Here is a 21823-nt window from a genome sequence, read left to right on the forward strand (position 1 = left end):
CGCCACCCCTGTGCCTGCCCCGGCAGAGGCTGGTACAGTTTGTTACGTCCAGACCGGAATGTACTTTGTGTTAGAAGTGGCCCCCAGCCAGAACGCGCAGCGGCCGTTATTTATACTCCCACTCAGCTCTCTGCATCCTGCGCCCGGCACTCACGGCGTTATCTGTGCTGGGGCCATGCTGGGCCCCCCCCAGTGCCATGCCGGAGCCTTGGACTCTGCCCTCCTGCCATTCATTTACAGAGCAGCATCACCGCTTTCAATATATATTTTAAAAAATACATATTTAAATGTATAATTATAATATATATATTATATACATATATATATACATTCTTGGTGGGTTTTTTTCCCTTTCCTTTGGGGAGATAATTTACCCTTTGGGTGGCATAAAGCTGTCTGTGGAGGAGGGGAGTGCCATGGGGCACCCATGCATTGCACACACCCATTGCATTGCTACTCATCCTTGCGGGGAGCATTCCACTGCACTGCACACCCCCATTGCAACATACACCTCCATTGCATTGCTCACTCCCATTACACTGCATACCTCACTGCATTGCATACCCCCACTGCATTGCTGTGCATTCCCATGGGTGTCTGTGCCACCCTAGCGGGACACAGGGAGTTGTTGTGAGGGGGCAGCAGTGGATCCTAGCACACGTTGAAGTGCGTGCTGGGTGCATGGTAGCAGGGCCAGGGCTGTGATGGGGCAGCAGTGGGGCACTGGGTCCCCACATGCAGTTTCTAGGGGTGGGCTTGTGGGCTCTCCTCAGCACTGTTTCCACACTTCAGAGCAAAGCATGTAGATGGCTGTGTGCAACATCCCACCATCACTTCTCTGCTGGAAAGATTTGTGGGATCAGATGCAGCATGCAGCCATGCACCCCATAGCCAGGTCCCACCCTTGAGGGCCCCCTGTGCCCCTGTGGCCCCATTGCAGCTGCACCTCAGCCATCACCAGGGACACGGTGTACTCACACTGCGGTTGTGCAACCCCAGCCCTTCGCCTCCGTAAACACCCGACTGCTGCAGCAAAGGGCTGAGCTCACATCATGGCACAACTCAGCCCCCAACCTGGGCTGGGACATGAAGTGGATTGCCCGGGGAGCTTACAGGGAAGAGGGGGAGGGGTGCAAGGGGGGGCACCACCCAACAAACTGCTTTGCACCCCCAAAAGGGGCAAGGGGCTCAGTTTGGTGTTTGGAGCCTCATTGCTGCAGGAAGGACTCAGGGAGCAATGGTGCGCTCGGCTTAGAGGTGCTGCACTTTGCAGGAGGGAGGGAGCAGGGAATGCCTCTCCTCTCCAGCCTCCTCTCCTCTTTTTTTTTTTCTTCTTTTTTTTCCCCTTCCCCTTTTTCAGTTTTATTACCTTTGGGCAGAAGGCTTTGCCATCACATTCCACAGGGTGTGGGGGCACATGCCCAGGTTGGCACCCTAGGCGTATCCAGGTGTCCAGCATGCCCAGCTGTCACTTGGAGTGCCCAAGTTCAAGGCTTCACCCTGATCCCTGTCCCCATCAGGGGCATCCATGTGCCAGTGGGATGACTGACGAGGGACAGGCAGTGCCCTGGCAGCTGTGCAGTGCCTTCAGGGATTATTCCTGGAATTCTGCTCCAGAGGAGTAGATTTCCTCCTGGGATGGGGTAGGCACTGGGGGAGGGGGGGGGACTGAGGAGGGGGAGCAACACACCCAGCACCAGGGCTTTGCATCCAAACCATGCAAGATTTCCCCTTGTTGCAGTGCCATGCTGCAGCATGTCCCACCTCTTCCTATGCCCACAGCTGTCTCCCGTGGGTCCCAATCCTGCCATCACCTCTCTGCACCCCATGCCACTGCTGGGGGCTGCAACTCTGCTCCCAGCCCAGCGCAGCGGGATCTTGCATAATGCTGTGCTACAACACCCAGGCACTGCGGGCGGGTGAGGCGAGGACAGGGCTGCACCGTGCATTTCCTGGCGTGGGGAAGTTGACGTCAGCTCGTGCTCTTCTAACATCGAATTTCCTTACAAATACGAATTGCAAAGTTGGGGTGGGGGAGGACAGAGCACCCCCACACTGTGCTGAGGGAATGGCCACTGGAAGGTCTCTGTTATAGAAACACCCCAGTACTCTCTTCCTATGCATATTATTGTATGCGCTTTATTTTTTTCTTTTTTTCTTTTTTTTTTTTTTTTCTGTCGAATAAACAAATGGAGCATTACGGTTGCACAGCCCACTGCAGCCCCCCACAGCTGCTGCTATTTAGGACTTTGGCTTTATTACAGGATTCTGCACGAGGTGTAGCTGTGCCAGTGAGGACACCTTCCCCCTCCCCTCCTCCCTAGGGAGGTGGAGAGAAATGCAAAGATTTGGGGGCAGGAAATGGCTTTGAGCAGAAGCCGGGATCAGTGGGTCTCACATCGGAGTGCTGAGGGCCCGTGGAGCATCACGGAGGCCTGGGGTTCCACGGAAGGACACTGGGGGCACCTCCTGGAATAGGGCAGCTCTTGGGGAACCGGGGGGGGGGGGTGAGGGGGGGGGAAGGAGTGGGAGGGTCCACCCCAGTTTGCAGGGTCGTGGTTTGGGTGTGGCCTCGGTAGCATTGCTCGATCCCTCCAGAGGCTCTGCTCAGGGCTGGGGAAGCATTGCATGACGACTGGGGGTGGGGGGCAGTTCGCAGTATCTGGCGGGGGGGAGCTCTGGTATTACATGGGGACGAGAAGCTCCCGGGCACTGCACGGAGCTGTACCTCCGCAGAGGTATTGCGCAGGGATGAGGCGATCCCCCCGGGGTTATGGTGCGGAGGTGAGATCGCCCCCAGAGGCGTGGCATGGAGCTGCTTCCTTCGGGGGGCATTGCACGGAGTTGAGGACCCTCCCTAGATCACTGCGTGGGGATGAGAATTCCCCAGCCACCGCCGGGAGCATTACAGGGGGCCTCGGCCATTCGACCCCGGTGCGCTGCTGCTGCTGCCCCGGGCAGTGCGCGGGGAAGGCGGAGCTCCGCGGCTACGGAGCGGGCGGTGGAACGGAAAAACGCTCTGATTTGCATACCGCCTCCACTTCAGCCAATGAGAAAAGGGTGCTGGCGGTGTAAAGTGGACGGGCGGACGAAACTACCAATGGGAGGTGAGCAGAGGGGCGGGGCGAAGGGACAGGGAGACCCGGCCGGCGCGAGCGCCCGGTGCCACTCGGAGCCGGGCTGCGGCGGACCGCGGGCGGCAGCGGTGGGCAGGTGGGGTCAGGATGGCGTGAGGTGGGGCGTTGCGGGATGGGATTGGGGGGCGGGTTGGAAAGAGCTTCACGCGTGGGCTCGAGTGGTCCCCGACTCGTGCTGGCTGCGAAGCGTCCCAAGGAGGAGAGGGTGGAAAGGAGCGTCACGCCCACGGAGGCCGAGGGGACACGGAGGGGACGAGGGAGGGACCCGGGGGTGAGCACGCGTCCGTAGCGCTGTGCCTTTGGGTTCGCTCCGCTCGAGGAATTGTGCTCGTTCCCACGGAGCAGCGCAGCGCATCCCTCGCGGCAGAACCAGAGTCGGGATTGGAATGGAGGTTGAAATTAGGACTGAGATTAGGATCAGGATTGGGATTGGGCTCGGGACTGGGACCAGGATTAGGATTGGAATTGGGACTGGGATCAGGATTGGGATTAGGATCAGTATTAAGATGGGGATTGGGACCAGGGTTACAATTGAGATGGGGACTGGGGCCCATCAGTACTGCAGTGCCCAAAGAGGGAATTTATTTTCAGAGTTGTCAGAAGATGAGGTTGTATCTGAACAGCTGTGTTCAGATATAATGAGTTTCCTAATGGCATTGACCAAAAATACCCCGGAGTGCAGGCAGCAGTGTGTGGTTTCATTCAGGATGGGTGCAGCAGCATAGCCAAAGTAAATGGGGCATCTTGTTCAGATCCCTTTGTTTCCTCCCTCTGTAGCTGTTTGGGTCTCCCAAATCATCTGGATTTTATTTTTTATTTTTTATTTTGTTTTGTTTTGTTTTTTGCACCCAACCCACACCTGGCAGGATGTGCTGCTGTCACACCAAGTGTTCCCTGGGTGTCCTGAACTATGGAAGTTACAACCTGTAAGGAGTAACCCAGGGTTGAGCCCAGCCAGTGTCCTCGTGGTGCTGTGGCAGGAGATGCCACGTGAGTCCTGGACCCCATTGTGTGACATTACACTACCTTGGTGAGCCAGGATATGGGATAGTGGGGAGGAAATATGGGATGGGAGGAGAAGATATAGGGTGGGAGGAGGACATATGGGGCAGGAGGAGGAATATGGGTTTCTGTGGAGATGCTGGAGAAGTGATTGTTGGTGGAACCCTGGGAGGGAAAAAGTGATGGTGAGATAGTAGGGAGTGGCCCTGGATGTGGCCATGGTGTGACCCTGGAGGTGTGCTGGAAGAGCCTCAGTGATGGCTGTGGTTTGACACAGAGGTGGCCGTGGTGTGGCCATTATATGGCCCTGGAGGTGGCCATACGTGGGATCCAGTGCCGGGGGACCTGAAGGACATGGACTGCATGTTTCCTTGAGGTCCCTTTGGGATGAGGAGGGATGTGGAACAGTTCCCTCTGAGCAGGAAGAGAGTAGCGCCGGAGATTTCTAGAAAGCAGACCCCAAACCACCCTGCTCAGAACATCCCTGTGCTGCTCTGCAATTAGGTGGGTTTTAATTGCAGACGTGCACAAGGAGAAAGCTCGCTGGGAACCTTTGAGTCGCTCCACCTGGATACCCAGTCCTGCCCACCTTTGTTTGTGCCTGGAGGGTAATTAGCTGCTGGATGAGCCCAGGGAGAGGCGGGCTCAAATTTGGCCAATGCTTCCACACCATTGTTTAGTGCTGATGAGAGCTTTGCTGAGCTCTGAGTTGTGCCACTGTTTCCCAGCTCGTTACCTTCTACTCTAATTACTGCGGGGGTCTGTGCGCACAAAGAGGTGGGGACACGCATTCCAAAAGCATCCCTGGGCACTTGCGCAGAGCCTCATGTCAATCTTTAACCCCCAGCACAGGGAGAACACCGAGAAACACTGCCCAGATAGGAGCAGACCTGCTTAGGAGCTGCAGAAATTGGGGGTAAGGCGCTGGTGGTGGTGTGTTCTGCAAAGTGGGGCATTTCCAGAGCTCTGGGAAGGAGTTGCTCACAAACAGTAGTGCTGCTCGTGGAGAATTACCCTAATTAAAGGTAGTCCCATTTCAAGGATATTTTTAAATTTACGTTAGTTGCCTAATTAAATAAAACTGGCCATAGGCAGTGTTGTCTTGCTTGCCAGTAACAGTGTTTCTGGCTTGCGCCCCGCTTGCCAGTGAAAGGCAGCACAGCGTGCACTGTTGGTGTGTGCACCCTTGTGTGTGCAGCACTGGTTTGTACATACTAGTATGTGGCTATACTATGCATATGTGTGCATAGGTGGCTGTGCACATTGTGCATGCACATATAGTTGTGCACATTTGCATGCACGTGTGGCTCAGCAGAGGTTTCAGAACCTGCTCTTGCAGTAGCTTCCATACATCCAACTGTACCTTCTCTTGAGCGCTGCTTTGCAGGCAGACATTGGGGTCTGTTCCCTGTACAGGTGTGCAGGGCTCTTGGTGTACATGGATTGATGTGTTGGGATTTCACACTGTGCTCACAAAATGCTGCTGCGGATGGTAAGTGGCGAAATAGAGCCCACTGATTACGGGGGAGCTGTTGCAGTTGAGGCTCACCTGGCCAAAATGGACAGGTGCATTGCAAATGCCCTCTGTTACAAGCAGTGAGATGCCGTTATAACAATTCAATGTTCCTTTCCAGATTTATCCAGGAAAAAACACTAACTTGGAAAAGAACTGGCATACTAGAAATCCCTTGTTTGCCCTATGCGGTATTGACGTGCGCTCCTCGTACGTGGGGATGCAGAGCAGCAGGGGCACAGCAGCAGAGCCCAGTTATGTTTGCTCTGTGGCCTGCAGGTTGTGTTTTGGTGTGCAGACAGGAGCAAATCTGTTCTGTTTTTTTTCAACCTGGAAGGAAACAAGACCACGTTCCCCTCTATTGTGTGAACAGCACTGAGCTCATGGAAGCACTGCTGCCCACAGAGCAAAGATTTGTAGATACCCATTCATGTACATACCACTTCTCCATTTTTGAGTCACATTATATAGGTTTTACACACATTCTATCATCTGTCTATGATATATATGGTTACACAGAGGGATGGGTGGTCTCCTTGCTGCCACCACGCTTTGTCCTGGCTTTGCAGCCCCCGGGGGCACAGAGCTGAGCTGCAACTGACCTGTGAAGCTGTAGCGACTGCGTGTAGCACTGGGTATTCCTTGCAAGCACAGGAGTTGGCATTTGCTTTGATGAAAGCTGCCCTGGAGCAGCACCTGGTGTGTCTCTGGGTGCTGTTGGGGGTGTTCTTTCCTCCCTCCTGAGTTGCAACACTTTGCACAGTATTTATTAGAGAAAACCATTTGCTCTGTCGGAGGGAAGTGAAACTGCAGTGTGGTGAGGAGACACACCGCGTGTCCCTTGTTGCCATATGAGGCAGCATTTGGGAACAGTGGGGTCCCACTTGGGGCTGTATGCGTGCCAAGCCAGGACCCTCCCTTTTTCGCTGCCCCCCCTTTCCTCCCAGCTCCTGACAACCTTCAGGAGAGACACTGCAAAGTTTCCACTTGTAGCTGGAAAGTTCCCGGTATTGTGATTTCTAGGAAATGCAGGCTGGGATGGTGGCAGAACGGGGTCCTGTCAGACTTTGGCCTCTCCTTTCATTGTTGGGAATGAGCGGCCAGTTTTTACGGGGCAGGTTTTGGTGCCGGTGCCGTATCCAGTGCGGTCCTGGGGTGTTGCTCTCAGAGGGCTTGTGTCCAGGTGCCGAAGCCTCTGGGTTTGTCTTGGTTTTAAAACGTTTATTACAGCTCTTAAGTTACAGGTGTACACTGAAATGGTGTGAAGCCACCCTGTTGTGGTTACATGTCACAGTCAGGACATTTCCCATTGTGCCCACATGCACATGGATCCCTCCTGGCCCTGCAGCCTCTGGTACATGGCTCCCAGCAGGGAGTCATTGCTGCTGGGCACAGCTTTGGAGGATGAATGTGATGCTGGACCCGGCCGATCATTCTGGCCTGAGAGAGCACCAGCCCTGGCGTGGAGCAGAGCTTAGGGAGCAGCAGCCTTCCTCCGATGGATTGCTTCCTGTTAATCACTCAGGAGCCCAGCCTTCCCTGGCTGTGCTTGTGCCTCCACAAGGCTGGAGATGAGCAGAAGCAGAGCCACCTTCTCTCTCTGTTTTGATAGACGAAGGTTTCTGAGCTCTGTCCCAATACACAGTGGTCCTGTAGGCTGCATTCCTCCCTCTGTTGCTGACGCAGGGCATCGCCCCCCCACTCCTCCCTGTGCCTTGGCCAGCTGCCCTGGATAGCTGCACTAATTGCTTACGTAGAAAAATAACGAGGAGGATGCGTGTGGTGTATTTTTAGATATCTCTTGGTGGGATTTGGCGACTGGTGATACAGAGCTGGCATCTCCCGAGCCATCTTCTGTGCCCCCATGGTGACGCTTGATGCACCCAGGGAAGCTCTGCCTCAACAGGCTTTGGAAGGCTTGCTGTTCTTTGTATACATGGATGGGGATGATCTGAGCTCCGTGAGGTCTTGCTGTATTTCTGCTGTGCAGTGTGCTGGTGGCTGCAGCCAGGAACACATGGGCTGGATGCAGGGCACCTTAGAGCAGGAGGTGGGAAGCTGATGGATGCTGCAGGATGGGCCATTCAGCTGAAAGCGATGTAGAAATACCCTGAGCTTCCCAACTGCCCTCCTTGCACCAGTGCTCTTAGTGCTTTTAGGGGTTGCCATCCAAAATCTCTGCAGAGCAGGGGAAGTGGAGCAAATGCAGCATCTCATCAGACATAGCCCCAAAGACTTGTAACGGGGCACTGCAGCGGCAGTTCTCTTCTTTCTCTGTTCACTCCTTCCTCGTGGAGCCCTTTGTGTCTTGCTGGTTTCCTGTGCTGGGAAGGCTGGAGTTGGGTTTGTCCCACTCAGCCCAGGCGCAGTTGTTCTCGCAGTGTGACTGATCTGCCTGGGGGGCTGAAAACATCCTTTCTTTGCTGTTTATGAGGCCTCGAACGGATGATTTCTAATGTTGGTTGGCGTCAGCTTCCACACGAAAGGCTGTGGGAAAGTTTGGCAATTACACTGACTTTTATAGATCTGTTTTATGTTTCAAAAACCCTTGCTTTCTATTTCTGTGTTGTATGGTTCCTTGATTACGTGTTGCACAGTAGTGTAGCGACCAAAACAAGTCATCCCATCTAAGGGAAGTCATCGGGAAATGGTTTTTTTCCTCAACCAGAAGCATTTATGTTCTCACTGGGCAGCGTTTGTCCAGCTCTGCCATGGATGAAAGCCGTGGCTGTCCATCGCTGTGGCAAGGCACGCAGCAGCCTACACAGAGTTCAGGTGCCTGGCTGCATGGGTTTTGCATCGTGTCCTTGCAGTGCTTCCCCATGCAAACTGCACTGTGTTCTGCTTGTATTTTGTTTCAGCAAAATGTTCAGTGCCACCGATGTGGGCACGGTCGGCTGGCTGCAGCACACTCTTCTCCTGTACAGTTGCTGCTTTGGGCAGCACTTTGCCCCAGAAACTCATTTCTTGGAGTCTTCTAGCAGATATTCTTTGTTGGAATTCTGTTGGCACTGTGTTTGCACTGCCCTGCTTTGCCTTTACGTCTTCCCATTGGGGTGAGACCATGTGGTAATCCACAGCATCAGGGCTGACCCACAGCCTCAGCACCTTTTTGGGTCTTTTTGGGCAAGAGGAACGATGCATGCCTGGGTTTGGGCCATTCACTTAAGAATAATGCAGCCTCTGACGGAACAGGAACTCGTTCCTCGTGGAAAATAATCCTCATCAGTGCGTGGCGTAGCTCGAAGCACAGCATTGTGCAAACTTTCAGACAGCATATAAGAGGGGCTGAGTTGAGGGAAGGAAGAGCTCTGAGGGCTCTGCTTTTCCCCTCAGAGCATCTCAGCCTCTCAGCTTCACCACTTTTTGTGGTGTCTGCTGATAAAGGTGCCTGAAATCTCTCTTTTGGTGTTTATTACTCCTTGGGCTGAAGGCCAGCATCTTGTTGGGACTGCAGTCGTGCTGGTGGAGCGTCCCCCCAGAAGGCCCCAGTAGGTTGGGTGCAGCCAACAGCGCCGAGCTCCTGCATTATGCTGTGCACTGGGAGCCCCTTGGTCGGCACCCTTTGACCTGTTGGCGCATTTTGTTGGTAAAACCCTTTCTGGGAGACTCTCTGTAGCAGTGTGAGAGGACCCAGGGGTGAGAACTAGCAGGACATGACTGTCTCCATCATGGTGCCGCAGCGTGGATCCGGCTGCCAGGGCAGCTCAGTGCCTGCCGCTGGAGCTGCGTGTGCTTGTGGTTCAACAGCGCTGAGCTTGGGTGGCCCCTGGGAAGGGATTTTCCGCTCTGCATGCTTGAGATGTTCTCTAAACTTCCTGCACGGCCAGCAGCACTAGGGCTCTGTAGTTCTTAACCCTTTCCCCCTCCTCCTGTCCCTCCATCCTCTCCCTAGCTGTGCTGCTTCTGCCTGGGGACAATGACAACTGACGAGGCCACCAAGCCTGAAGGTGAGGTGCAGGCAGCTGCGCTGGCGGAGCGTGGGGAGGACATCACACCTACCCGTGACCGCGGCGTGCTGAAGGTGAGTGGGACCTGCAGTTGTGGCCATTTGTCATGGCCCTGGGGCCGTGTTCTGTCCCTGTATTCCTGGTGAGACGGACACTTCTGAGCATCAAAGGATGGAGCGAACACACTGCACACGGCTTCAGTCTGCTGAATGAATTTCACTGCTATTGTGTTTCTAATCAGATTATTAGCCTCAAATCCACAAAGCATTTTTGTGTGTGACTCACAGACATTAGAAAGAGCACATTACTTAGGTCATGCAGTCTGCCTCTCAGCTCCTGGTTCTCATTCGGGGCCATTTCTGGATAGTTCTGCTTACTAGCACTTGCTCTTCTCCAGCTGAACAGGACCTTCCCTCTAATAATAGCATCCTCCCCTGTTGGGAACTGCTTGTTCCAGGCTGTAGCAATATAAAAGAAGAAAAAACAAGTGTTGACAAGAAGCGAGGAGTGAAACAACACACCCCCATGAGTAAAGCCCCGTGCAGGGGGAACTGCACTGGTGTGGGGCTGGGTTTTAGGAATCAGATGGCTTGCCTACTGCCTTCCCCTGTGTTAGGGCAGCATTGCAGGAGAGGGTTTAAATGTGTACACATGCCTGTATTTTTTTTTTTATAATGGATATATGTGCATCCTAAGCTCAGCGCAGACTCTTTCCTGTGGGTGGATTTTCTCCGTAGATCATCAAGAGACCCGGGAACGAGGATGAGTTCCCTATGATTGGAGACAAGGTGTATGTGCACTATAAGGGCAAGCTGTCCAATGGCAAGAAGTTTGACTCCAGCCGCGACCGCAACGAGCCCTTTATCTTCAGCCTGGGCAAGGGTAAGGGGACGAGGGACTCCCGTGTCCCCATGGGATTAAGGAACAGCTTTCTGGGGTCCTGCTCTTGTGGGTTTTCTTTTTTCTTTTTGGGTTCCTTCCTGATGCCACCTCTCTCCCAGGCCAGGTGATCAAGGCATGGGACATCGGGGTTGCTACCATGAAGAAGGGTGAGGTCTGCTACTTGCTGTGCAAACCGGAGTACGCCTACGGGGCTGCTGGCAGTGCTCCTAAAATCCCCTCCAATGCCACCCTTTTTTTTGAGGCAAGTACAGGGCTGGGAGATCTCTCTGCTTTCTGCCTTGCCAGCCAGCTCTGAGAAAGAGGAAAAAAAAAAAGCCAAACAAAAAACAGCTTGCATTCCTGAAACGTGTCCCTCTGCTCCAGGAACCAATGCCAGTGTTTTTTCAGCAATGTGTGTCTGAGCCGAGAGTCTGCGGTGGGGAGCAGCCCTGTGGGGAGAGCCGGCACAGCCTGGCTGTGCAAAGGCACGCGAGTGGGGAAACAGCTCGGGAACACCTCCAGGGGTTAAAAATCTGCTCCTGTACTCCCCCTGCACCTCTCAGCCACGACTGCGCTCTGCCCTGCAGGATTAATAAACTCAGTTTTGCTGTTACTTTGTGCTGCACTTCAGGTACTGGATGTGGCCCAATTTCTAATAAATTGGGTGTATTATGCTGTGGCTTGGAGCTGGCTTTTATGGGCAACTTCTGCTTGTCAGCTGAGCACAGAATTAGTTTGCTTGGCTCTCCGGCTTGGGGATGAACTGTTGCTTTGTGGATTTTCTGTTGCTTTTCTCCTCTCCTTCCTCTCCACCCACAGTTCTGCCTACCTTCCCTTTAATCCTTTAGATAGAGTTGCTTGATTTCAAAGGCGAGGACCTGTTTGAGGATGGAGGGATCATCCGGAGGATCAAGAGGAAAGGAGAAGGCTATTCCAATCCCAACGAAGGTGCTACAGTGGAAAGTGAGTACTGGGTTGGGAGCTGCCCTTGGCACAGCATGTGACAGCTGTTCCAGAACTGCTGGCTCGGAGGGTTTTACTGGAAAACCTTGAGCTGCGGGAGCAGCCAGCTGGGGATGGAGCCACTGCTCAAGGACGGACCGCACTCTGTTTCTCCAGTCCCTATGGGGTCTTGGGCTCAGCCTCTTTCTTTTTTGTTTGCCCCTCCCTTGTCTATGAGTGGCTCCAGGATGTGGTTGTATCCAGGACCAGTGAGGTGGATGCTGAAAACTCAGGCTGTGATTTGGATTTCAGCCTGTAGCACTGGGATTACCGAGGTTTTCACTTAGTGTGCAGCTTGCCGGGTGCTTGGGCACATCTTTTTGTCCAGAGGAGGAGGCAGCAGCCTCTCTGGTCTCCTTGTTGCGACGCTTATTGCTGTTTTGGTGGTTTTCATTGCATCCGCTGCAGCATGGGCTCTTTTCCTTCTCATGTGGCCAGAGGACAGTTTCAAACTTCTGGTCGTAGCTGATGGGGGATGAATTAACACAAAAGGGGTCTGTGGATTCAGTGTGGTCCGTAGTGCATTGCAGTTCATTCTGTCCAGTTCCTCGCTCCCTCTCTGTAAGCGGGACTGAGTGATTCTGGTCACGTTTATGGAGCAAGCATCTTACTCAGGTGGGGAGAGCCAGGCTTTTGTTTCTCCTGCTGCGAACAACTCAGCCATAGAAGTGGAACTAACATGCCATCTCTGTAAGACATCTAGTTTCTTATCCCCATTCCAGAGCTCCTGTTCGTTCAAAAGGGTCCAATTAACTTCCATTAGTGAAGGTGAAATTAGATCTGAACTTACAAAACTCACTGTCTGTTCCTCTCACAGACTTTCTTAAGAAGATGTTCTTGTCTCATGCTGATCTATCTGCCTATCACATGGCTGGACCCTGCTGGGAGTAGGGTTTCAGGCTGCCTTCCCCATCTCTGAGGTTAACCTGAGAAACAGGCTAAACAAAATGACAACTGGCCCCATTTCCTCCTGCCTTTTTAACACTGGAGCTCTGTGTGGGGCTGCGTTTCTCTGCACCTCAAAGCTGACCTGTTCCTATTTCAAGTGGATGCTTGGTTGCAAGCAAACACAGAGAGCAGGAGCACACACACAGTCAGGATAATAGAGATGAATTCCCTCGGAGGCAGTGCTGCGTAGAGCAGGAGCACTGCGCCAAGGTGGCTACGGGTCCTTTGCACCAACCTGCGGTCTGTGGCCAGAGACCATAAATGCATCCCAAGGAGAAAAGATGCAAAGGAGCAGTGAGCCAACCTGGCAGCCTTGCAGGGAAACGTTTTGGGTGCAGAGAGGTTTTTTATTTTTCAAATGCATTGCTGTTTACCTCGGAGTACTTTGCTTGAGGCTGGTTTGCAGGGTCACCCAGCAGCAGAGGTGGGACCCCAAGGAGCAGCTTTGGTTTATGGGAGTGCACAGGCACCTCTCTGTTCTTCTCCTTCCCACCAAATCCAGCATCAGGGATAGCTCCCAGGTGCCCGAAACCTCTGTTTGAACCATGCTGGGGAAACATGTGCACTAACCAGGGCGAGCACCTCCAGGCTGGAGTTTCATAAGCAGTTCTATCAGTTAGAGTTTTACAGGCTGTAGTTTGCAGGTCCAGTTCCTAAAACACGGGCTGCAGTCAAAATCCCACATTCCAGCTTTTGTTACAACCTTTCCCCACCCCCTCCCCCTCCTCTCCATTTTAATCTGAGTACAAATTGCTGTCAGCACATCAAGTTCATGTGCCAGCCGCACTCGGTACACTGTGTTCTGAGCTCTTCAAAAACAAAATCACTGCAGGCACCGGGAGAACAATAAGTCAGCACTGCAGCCGAAGGGATGTGCAGAGCCCGGCGGGGGCTTTTCTTGCTGTAATCCAAGAGCAACCGCAGCCAGCTGACCTGCTTCAGATAGCGCTGAAATGCTCCTAGAAACCGGAGCAGAGATTTCCCCGTTGCTAGTGTACAATTAGAATAGAAGGAAAACTCTTCTGCTTCTCTTGAAGCAAGGGCTGGGAGCTCATATTCTTCTGGGCATACTGTTGTGAGGTGGGCTTGTGGGATCACTGCTGTGTTCTGCTGGTGACAGGTGACCCAGGGATCCGCAGTGCCGTGTGCTTGGTGCAGGGCCACGGACAATGGGTGCAGAAAACACAAGCAGAGACAGCAAGGAGCCGTGAGGTTGGTGGGCTGCTTGTGCTTTAGGCTGAACGTTCCATTTTCCCAAGGAGATCAGCAGGGTTTAGCCCTGGCATGGATTTGCAGGAGTGTTTTCCATCATGCAGCCTGGCTGCACAAAGCAGAGTGCTGTCCTCGGCAGCGCATCAATGAATGGCCAAATCATCCCCACTTAGAAAAGGGGTTAATTTCTTCCCAAGGCTCTCACCTCTCCCCATTTTACTGACATTTATATTGGCAGTAGAAACCTTTCTGGCTTCTCAGCAGCGTGCGTGTGAGAAGCTCATGTCCATCCATCCATGCTGTTGGGTTCTGCAGCAGTGAGCAGCTGCAACATACTTAAGCACTTTTGGAAGCATTAATGCCTAACCATGATTTTTTTTTTTCCCTTGTTGAAAGCTTTTGGAGAGTTTTCCTGCAGTAGGTGGGAGTGTCTTATGAGATTGCTTTTATTTTGTTTGCTTTGAGTGCAGGGAACACCCGCTGTCCCCCAGGCGCACACCATCCTCAGGATTGAATAAATGAGGAGCGATCTCAGGGTGGAAATCATGCCAGGAGCACCAGGTGGCAAATTTGCCGGGTCTGCTGTTCGTTCTCCAGCTCCATGGGCTGGAACAGTGTGCTTATTGGTTGAAGACAAAAAATATAAATGTTTATTTTGTACTTTCGGTTCAGTAGAGGCAGGAGAACATGGCCTTGTTTTCGAGGTGTAATGCAAGCGTACAGTGTAGTATAGGAGATCTGTAATCACCGTGATAAACTCCACGTGGCAGTGTGCCAGGAGCAGTATCCAGTTCCAGTAAGGCTGACTCGTGCAGTGCGGCACAAGAGGAACATATTAGTCATAATGTTTATCTGTTGTCTGGTCCTTGCTGGGATGAGATATGGCTGCACTGCTTTTTAGCAATGTTCTTCAAGCCCTCCCACCCCTCTCTGCTCACTGTCTCCCCTGATGCTTCCGAGGCTCTGGCTCAGCTTGGGGGAGGATGTGGGATTTTGGGGTCTTGTGATCGGTCACTGGATGGAACTGCCCCATCTCTGCTCCCGCTTCCTTAAGTGCCACCTATATGCAAAATCCCTTGGAAAATGGTTTATGGGGAGCCACAGGGCTCAGGGCCTACACGGTGCTGACTGCCTGTGGTCTTCACTCTGTCCCACAGTTCACCTGGAAGGGTTCTGTGGTGGAACCCGCTTTGACTGCAAGGATGTGAAGTTTGTGGTGGGCGAAGGAGAGGACCACGACATCCCTATTGGCATTGACAAAGCGCTGGAGAAGATGCAGAGGGGAGAGCACTGTGTCCTCTACCTAGGGCCACGGTAAGGGATTCTGCGCCCATGCTGCTCGGTGCAGGGTTGAAACTTCCAACATTGGAGGCCATTGGAGCATTTGTGAAAATGCAAATGTGCCAACAGAACTTCTCCGGGATATGTTAGTATCACCAGCAGGGAATGCCAGAGTGGTAAGTGGGAGGCAGGTACTTGAAAGGGGTTTTATCCAGCTGTTGGAGCTCAGGAAATCACTGTTCCTTGTCCTGACGCATGATGAAAGCTGTGTAAAGCCAGGTCTGGTGCACCTGTGTGCATCTGGAGATGCACATGTGTAATGCATTGTATGCTGCAGCATATATTTGCTTCTGGAGGATAATAGCACTCCAACCCAACAGCATTAGCATGGAGCTGGTTGTGAGAACAGCAAGCCATGTGGTTGTGTGCTTGCTAAAATGAAGATATAGGGGATTTACCTTTCCTCCTGCTTTTTAAAGATGCTGGTTGAGGAAGGGGCTGGGGGGAGGCTGGTCCCGGGGGGAGGCTGTGGGTGCCCTGACCTCCCCCCCGAAAGCTTCTTGCTTCTTCCCTACAGGTACGGCTTCGGCGAGGCAGGGAAACCCAAGTACGGCATTCAGGCGAACGCTGAGCTGGTGTACGAGGTCACGCTGAAAAGCTTTGAGAAGGTGAGGGCAGGACTCCCCCACACTCCCCACACTGTGCTCACCCTTTGTCCCTGGCCTGGCTGCGCCACAGCCCCTGCCGAAGTGGAGACGTCAGCAAGGATCGCTGTGTTCTTAATTTGTTCTTGTGTGTTGGTTTGTTTCATTTTTCTGGCCAAGCTCCAAGGCTGGTCCTCTTATTTGTTCCTAACCTTGTTCCTTTTGTACTTTTTTTTTTTTTTTTCTATCTCCTTGGGCTGCACAGAAAAAAAAAATATTAAGATTTGAGTCCTGATGGGAGAGGGTTGGGGTGAATGCTGGAGGGGCTGGGGATGGGGACAGGGACTGGGGACAGCACAGGGATCGGGCAGGTGCTGCTGGGTCCCTAACCTTGGCTGGAGCAGGGATAGTGCCAAGACCCTATGCTGGGGAGAGATCTTCCTTTTTTTTTTTTTTTTTCATTCTGTGGGGTTGCTATGTGTGTACCGCAGTGGACAAATCATGCTGTATAGCTGGGCTCAGAGTACATCCCATCCCTGCAGTAGTTACTCTGCACCCCAAGGCATGCCCTTTGTGTGCTCCATGAATGTTTCCTATTCCCTATCTGCTCCACTCCTTCAAATTTAGCACTCTGCCCTGTGCAAGACCACCTTGCTGAGCCCCACTCTATTAAAGAGAAATCCTCCAAAGCTTCCTGGGGCTGCCTGGATTGTGGCATCCCATTAATTTTGCTCTTCTTACTGCTTCCTAAGGGTGTGCATGCAGGTGGGTCTGGAGCTTTGGAGTTGCATGGTGTGTTGATCTGGCGCTGTTCCCACCCTGCAACTGCTGCTATGCCTTGGGGTGGTGGCTCTGAGCTTGTCTTTGCAGGCCAAAGAGTCATGGGAGATGGACACCAAAGAGAAGCTGGAGCAGGCTGCCATCGTCAAGGAGAAGGGGACAATGTACTTCAAGGTTTGTGACACCTGGATAGAAGCAGGGAGCTTGCACTGCTGGGCCCTTGGAGCAAGTCCTAGTTCACCTCACTGGGTCTTCAAGGAGTAAAAATGTCAGAAATGTCCCCTCCCAAAAAGTGCCAGTCCTCTGCCAAGTCCTCTCCCTGCGTAACAAATACACTCCATAGGCAACGCAGCAACTGGGGCCATGCAGCCTCATCCACTCCTGCCTGCCCAGCTGTTTGCTGTCCTCAGCAGATCCACTGTCTTTCTGAGTCTGGATTCATAAAGTAGAATCATAGAACCGTGGAATGATTGGGTTGAATGAGAACTTAAAGATCATGAAACTATGGAACGGTTGGGTCAGAAGGGCCCTCGCAGCCCTGCCGCCTTCCTCCCCACCTCAGGACACCACCAGGGATGGGGCACCTTCTGGGCAGAAGTGCTGGATAACCTCACTGCCCTCTGAGTAAAAAGCTCCGCCTAACATCAAACCTAAACTTCCCCTCTTTCAATTTTTAAACCCTTCCCCGTATCCTGTTTTTGCTCCATCTCAGGAAGGCAAATACCTGCAGGCGGTGATTCAGTATGGGAAGATCGTGTCCTGGCTGGAGATGGAGTATGGCTTGTCAGAGAAGGAGTCAAAAGCCTCCGATTCCTTCCTGCTGGCTGCCTTCCTCAACCTGGCCATGTGCTATCTGAAGCTGCGCGAGTACACCAAAGCTGTTGAGTGCTGTGATAAGGTATGGGAGCACAACTTTTGTTTTACTCTTCCTTTCCTATTCAGTTTGTCTTCGCAGCAGTTTCCAAAGGGCACTGTGTTGGTGCCATTAAGAACACTTAACTATTTTATAAAAGGCTCAAATTTACAATCGTTTGAGTTGGAAGGGACCTTTGAAGGCCATCTGGTCCCACTCCCTGAGCTGCACAGTGATACCCACAGCTCCGTCAGGTTCTCAGAGCCCCATCCAGCCCTGACCTTGGGTGTCTTCAGAATTAGGCATCCACCAAAATTTAGGAATCTTGCCTCTGGTTCTTCATTGCATAAGGCTTGCTGCCTTAACTCAAATGGAAGATACCAATGAGACGCATCTGTGGCTCTCAGGAAGCTTTCACTATAAGGAAATAACATGAAGCTGGCACAAAAGCTTGCAGTATCCATAGTGAACACGCTGCTGAGGGTTGCTGGGTTCTGGAGAACTCTGTGCTTGCAGGCGCTGGGGCTGGACCAGGACAACGAGAAGGGCTTGTACCGGCGGGGTGAGGCCCGGCTGCTGATGAACGAGTATGAGCTGGCAAAATGTGACTTTCAGAAAGTGCTAGAGGTGAACCCACAGAACAAAGCAGCCAGGTCGCAGATTGCCGTCTGCCAGAAGAAGACAAAGGAGCACAATGAGCGGGACAGGAGGATCTACGCCAACATGTTTGCCAAGTTTGCTGAGAGGGATGCAAAGGTTTGTTGTGCCTGGAGGTTGGGTTTGGGATGCTCAGCATGGTGATGGGGCTGAAACAGAGCAAATGGAGACTGGGACAAGGATGGAGGTCTGGATGGCAGTTACAGGTCATGCGTGGGCTGCAGCTGTAGGTCATGCATGAGTTCATAGAATTTTAGAATCACCACGGTTGGATAATACCTACAAAATCATCCAGTCCAACCATCTACCTATCACCAATATTTTCCACTAAACCATGTCCCTCAGTACAACATCTAAATGTTTCTTGAACACCTCCAGGGTCAGTGACTCCACCACCTCCCTGGGCAGCCCTTTCCAGCACCTGACCACTCTCTTGGAGAAGTATTTCCTAACGTCCAACCTGAATCACCCCTGGTGCAACTTCAGGCCATGAGGGTCGTATATGTGCCACAGCTATAGGTCTGTGTGGGCTGTGGCTGTAGTTCACTTATGGACTGCAGCTGTAGGGCTGAATGGGCTGCAGCTATAGACTGTGTGTGGGCTGACAGAGCAGCATGGGAAGGAACCCCTTGGTTCTTGGTCTGTTGCACGCAGAAGCTGCTGTCAGGTGCTCACTTGTCGATTAAAGTGTTTAGGACATGGGCACGTGACAGCTGGCAACAGATTTGGTGTTTGTGCTCCAGCTGCTGTCCCCTGCCTGTGGCGATTGATGACATGGGTAAAGCAAAATGTCAGCCGCTCTCTGGCAAGGCCGGGGGGAGTTTGAGACATGATAGTATGAATTTCCTGAATCATATAACCCAACACTTTGCTCCTCTGCTTATATAAGAGATCGCTTTCTTGTAATAGGCTCTTATCCAAAATTCCTTCAAACAAAAACCAATGCACAGTGTACCATAACAGGAGAGGACAACTTTGCAGTCTGTGTGAGTCATTTTTGGTATAATCTCTTCTGAACCAGTGTCTGAAAATGAGGCGGTGGAATATGTGAGTGCAGTGGACAGGGAGCAGCTGTGGCCCAGCACCAGGAGGTGGGTAGGGAGCAGGGCTGTGCTCAGCTGCCAGCTGTACGCGGGCTGCAGGATGTTGTCCTGCACCCGTGCGTCTGGCTGCAGCTATAGTTTGTTGTGTATGGGCTGCACCAATAGATTGTGTATGGGCTGCAGCTGTATCTCCATGTATAGACCACAGGTACTGCCCAGCACGTGGACTGCAGCTCCATAGCCCATCATTCCTGTTTCTCGCTCTGTGTTTCTCTTTCAGGAAGCAGCCAGCAAAACCAGAGTAGAAAAAGAGGCAGTGACAGCATCATGTGATGAAGGCAAAGAGACAGAGGGGCACGTATGATGGAGGTGCTGGCAGAAGGACAAGCCTCCTGCCTTCAGCCTGTGCCAAGAACTTTGCCAGGACTCAGGACCTGCTGGTGTTTCCTTGTAAAGTTTGTTCCAGTTTGTGTGATTGTGGAAGCAAAAGTGCCTCGCAGAGATCAGACCAGCCCGGTGCTGCTGCCAGCTGCGAGCAGTTGGATGGTGTGGGACCACCACCAGTGGAACAACCGCCTTCGCAGGGGTGGGGGACAAAGAAATCAAAGCTGGAACTCCTGGCTTCAGGAGGCTCACCTTGCTCTATGTCCTCTGGGAGCAACTGGGATGTGGAAGCAGTGTGGCAGGATGCAATAAAGCCTTCCTCATGCACTGCCTTCCTCCTCTTTCTTCTCACTGTAGGGCTGGGGGAGCTGCAACAGGGTGTCCGGACCCCACTGTGCTCACTGGTTGTGTTCCCTGTTCAAATTTTTCAACAGAGGTTTCATGGCCCATAGGAACAAAAATAATTAAAAAAAAAAAAAAAAAAAAAAAAGGAAAAAAAAAAAAAAAAAGGAGAGAAGCAGTGGTCAGGGAGCAAAGGGGAGGTTCTCGTGGAACCGGTGCTGCACGGTGCCATCCTCCAGCCAGCCCCGTGAGAAAGGATGTGGGCACTGCCTGCAGAGAACAGCTTTCAAGTTTTTATTTTTACTGTCTGGTCTTTGTAATACCCACTGGAAGCTGGAAAATAAAGAACTGAAAAAAAACAAAAAATTGGTTAAAATAAAAAAGTGCTTCTCTGCTCCATCCCAGAGGGGATGCAGCAGTTTGAGTGTGTTATGGAGTTATTGCTGTCTTCTAGGCCTGGTCCTGCTTTGGAAAGCTGTTTGTAGTCCTGCTTTGGGATTCTGCTTCGGAGTCTTGCTTTGAGGTGCTACTTTATGATTCTGCTTTGGGGTATTGCTTGGGGTCCTGCTTCGGGGGTGTTGCTTTAGAGTGCACCTTTGGATGCTGCTTTGAGGTCTTGCTTTGGGGTTCTGCTTTGAAATGCCCCTATGGGTGCTGCTTGGGGTCTTGCTTTGGGGTCTTCCTTTGGGGTGCTCCTTTGGGGTCTTGCTTTGTGTTGCCGCTTTGGTGTCCTGCTTTGAGGTGCCACTTTGGGGTTGCAGCAGTGCAGACTTCCCAGCCTGGGGAGTTTGTCCCGATGCCTTTATTTGTTCAGCACCACCGTTTGGGAGATTTGGGGCTGGTGTTTCGGGGTTTCGCTTGCCCCAGGTCTGGTTCTGGGGTGAAAAGTTGAATGGAAGTGATGGCTCTGCAAAAAAATGTTTTCTTTTTGCAAGCGGGACAAACAAGTCACTTTGGATCAGCTAAAGTCATGTTTTCCTTAGGAAACGACTCTGGCTTGCTCCACAGAAACTTGCAACTCTGGCTACACGGCTCGAGGGTGGCAGTGTTGAGCACACCATGGCTCAGGGTGCTCCTCTCTGCGTGGGGTGTGCAGTGTCCAAATGCCACCTAGTGGCACTGGGTGCTGCAGGGAGCAAGGCTTCAGTGGGTTGGTGCTGCAGTGGGGTTGTGTTGAGGAAGGAGTGGGTTTGATGCTGCAGTGGGGTTGAGTTGGGTAAGCAGTACGTTTGGTGCTGCCATGATATTGAGTTGGGTAGGCAGTAAGTCCAGCAGGGATCCTTGGGTTTTCTGTGCAAACCAACCCAAGTTCTGTGTTTCTATCCCCAACACTGGGTGAGAAAAAGGAGGCAAGCCACAAGCAAATCCCCCAGGTTCCCTTTTATTGGGATTACTGCGACAGCTGTCACTCTCCCTGCAGGGCCGGCCAGCCCTGAAATCCTATTACTGAGTTTCAAGAGAAATAAAAAGTTAATCGTCTTCTCTGCGCACTCCTGCGCTGCTGGCACCAGGGCTGAGGCTGCACCCATGGAACCAGCTCTGATCCTATAGGCACTGCAGCGATGCCACTGCAGACTGAGATCCTGCGTGAGGTGTGGGCCACCGACAGGTGAGGTCCCTTTTTCTCCCTTTTCAGTTTAATGGTTTGTCTTAGTGTAATTCTTTTGATTTTTTTCTCTTTTTCTCTTTTTTTTTTTTTTCTTTTCTTTTCTTTTTTTTTTTTTTTTGCTTGTTTGCTTGCCTCAATGGTCAGTGCCTCGGTGCTTGGTGGCTTGCAATGGGAAAAGCATTAATTAGGGCACATTCCCGCTGGTTAACCTCACTGCCATCAGCACTGACCAAAGCAGAGCCCAGCCTGTGCTTGGCCCTGTTGGGATATGGGGAAGCTGCTTTGGAAAACTGCTATCCATTTTGGCTCACGTTCATCAAAAAATAAACTTTCCAATGGAGCCAGCCCTCACCCGTCTGCTTCCTCTGCCCACAGCCCCAGCGAGGAGCTGAGCAGCCCTCAGCAGCAGCGGCTGAAGCAGGTGAGGAGCAATTCTACGGGCTGAGGACGGGTGCAGCCCCTGGCCACATTGTGGTGGGAGTGGAGTGGGGTTGGTGCTCAGTCCTGGGTGAGTGCAGGCGTTTGTGGGACCCTACTCTGCTTCTGATCTGTACATCCTTCCCAAGCCCATCTCCATCCCATCA

At 52.3% G+C, this 21823-nt stretch overlaps 1 protein-coding gene across 1 annotated transcript; it reads left to right on the forward strand.

Moving 5' to 3' along the window:
• Positions 1 to 9571: 9571 nt before the first annotated feature.
• On the forward strand, positions 9572 to 20049 carry FKBP5 (FKBP prolyl isomerase 5; the record flags this gene model as incomplete). Its single annotated transcript, XM_079546563.1, has 10 exons — positions 9572 to 9676; positions 10340 to 10484; positions 10604 to 10750; positions 11337 to 11447; positions 14804 to 14960; positions 15505 to 15595; positions 16442 to 16525; positions 17064 to 17249; positions 17721 to 17960; positions 19185 to 20049. The coding sequence occupies 10 exons, from the start codon at positions 9572 to 9574 to the stop codon at positions 19266 to 19268; spliced, it is 1350 nt and encodes a 449-aa protein (XP_079402689.1). The 3' UTR covers positions 19269 to 20049.
• Between the last annotated feature and the right edge of the window lie 1774 nt (positions 20050 to 21823).

This window comes from Tetrao urogallus (genome assembly GCF_951394365.1).
Source record: "Tetrao urogallus genome assembly, chromosome: 24".
NCBI lineage: Eukaryota > Metazoa > Chordata > Aves > Galliformes > Phasianidae > Tetrao > Tetrao urogallus.